We start from the raw sequence: 202 nt of genomic DNA on the forward strand, positions 1-202 counted from the left end.
CAGGTGTCCGCCCTCCGCCCGACGGCCCGCGCGGCCCGGCCCTCACCCGGCACAGGCCGTCCACGAACACGCGCGGGTCCAGGTGGCAGGCGATGGTGGCGCTGGGCAGGTCCTGCAGGTCCACCTCCTCCATCTCGCAGTCGATGAAGCTCCAGTCGCCGCCGCCCTCGTCGGCCTCGGCCACCCCGGGGAATGGCGCGAA

General features: G+C 74.8%; 1 protein-coding gene across 1 annotated transcript in view; it reads right to left on the minus strand.

Moving 5' to 3' along the window:
- RCAN1 (regulator of calcineurin 1) overlaps positions 1–196 on the minus strand; it is an 81,506-nt gene extending 81,310 nt beyond the window's left edge. Inside the window, exon 1 of the mRNA XM_015596588.2 lies at positions 47–196. Coding sequence (XP_015452074.1) covers positions 47–133 — 87 coding nt within the window. The 5' untranslated portion in view covers positions 134–196. The remainder of the gene's footprint in view (positions 1–46) is intronic.
- Positions 197–202: the final 6 nt, after the last annotated feature.

The sequence above is a fragment of the Pteropus alecto genome, unplaced genomic scaffold (genome assembly GCF_000325575.1).
Source record: "Pteropus alecto unplaced genomic scaffold, ASM32557v1 scaffold3, whole genome shotgun sequence".
Lineage (NCBI taxonomy): Eukaryota > Metazoa > Chordata > Mammalia > Chiroptera > Pteropodidae > Pteropus > Pteropus alecto.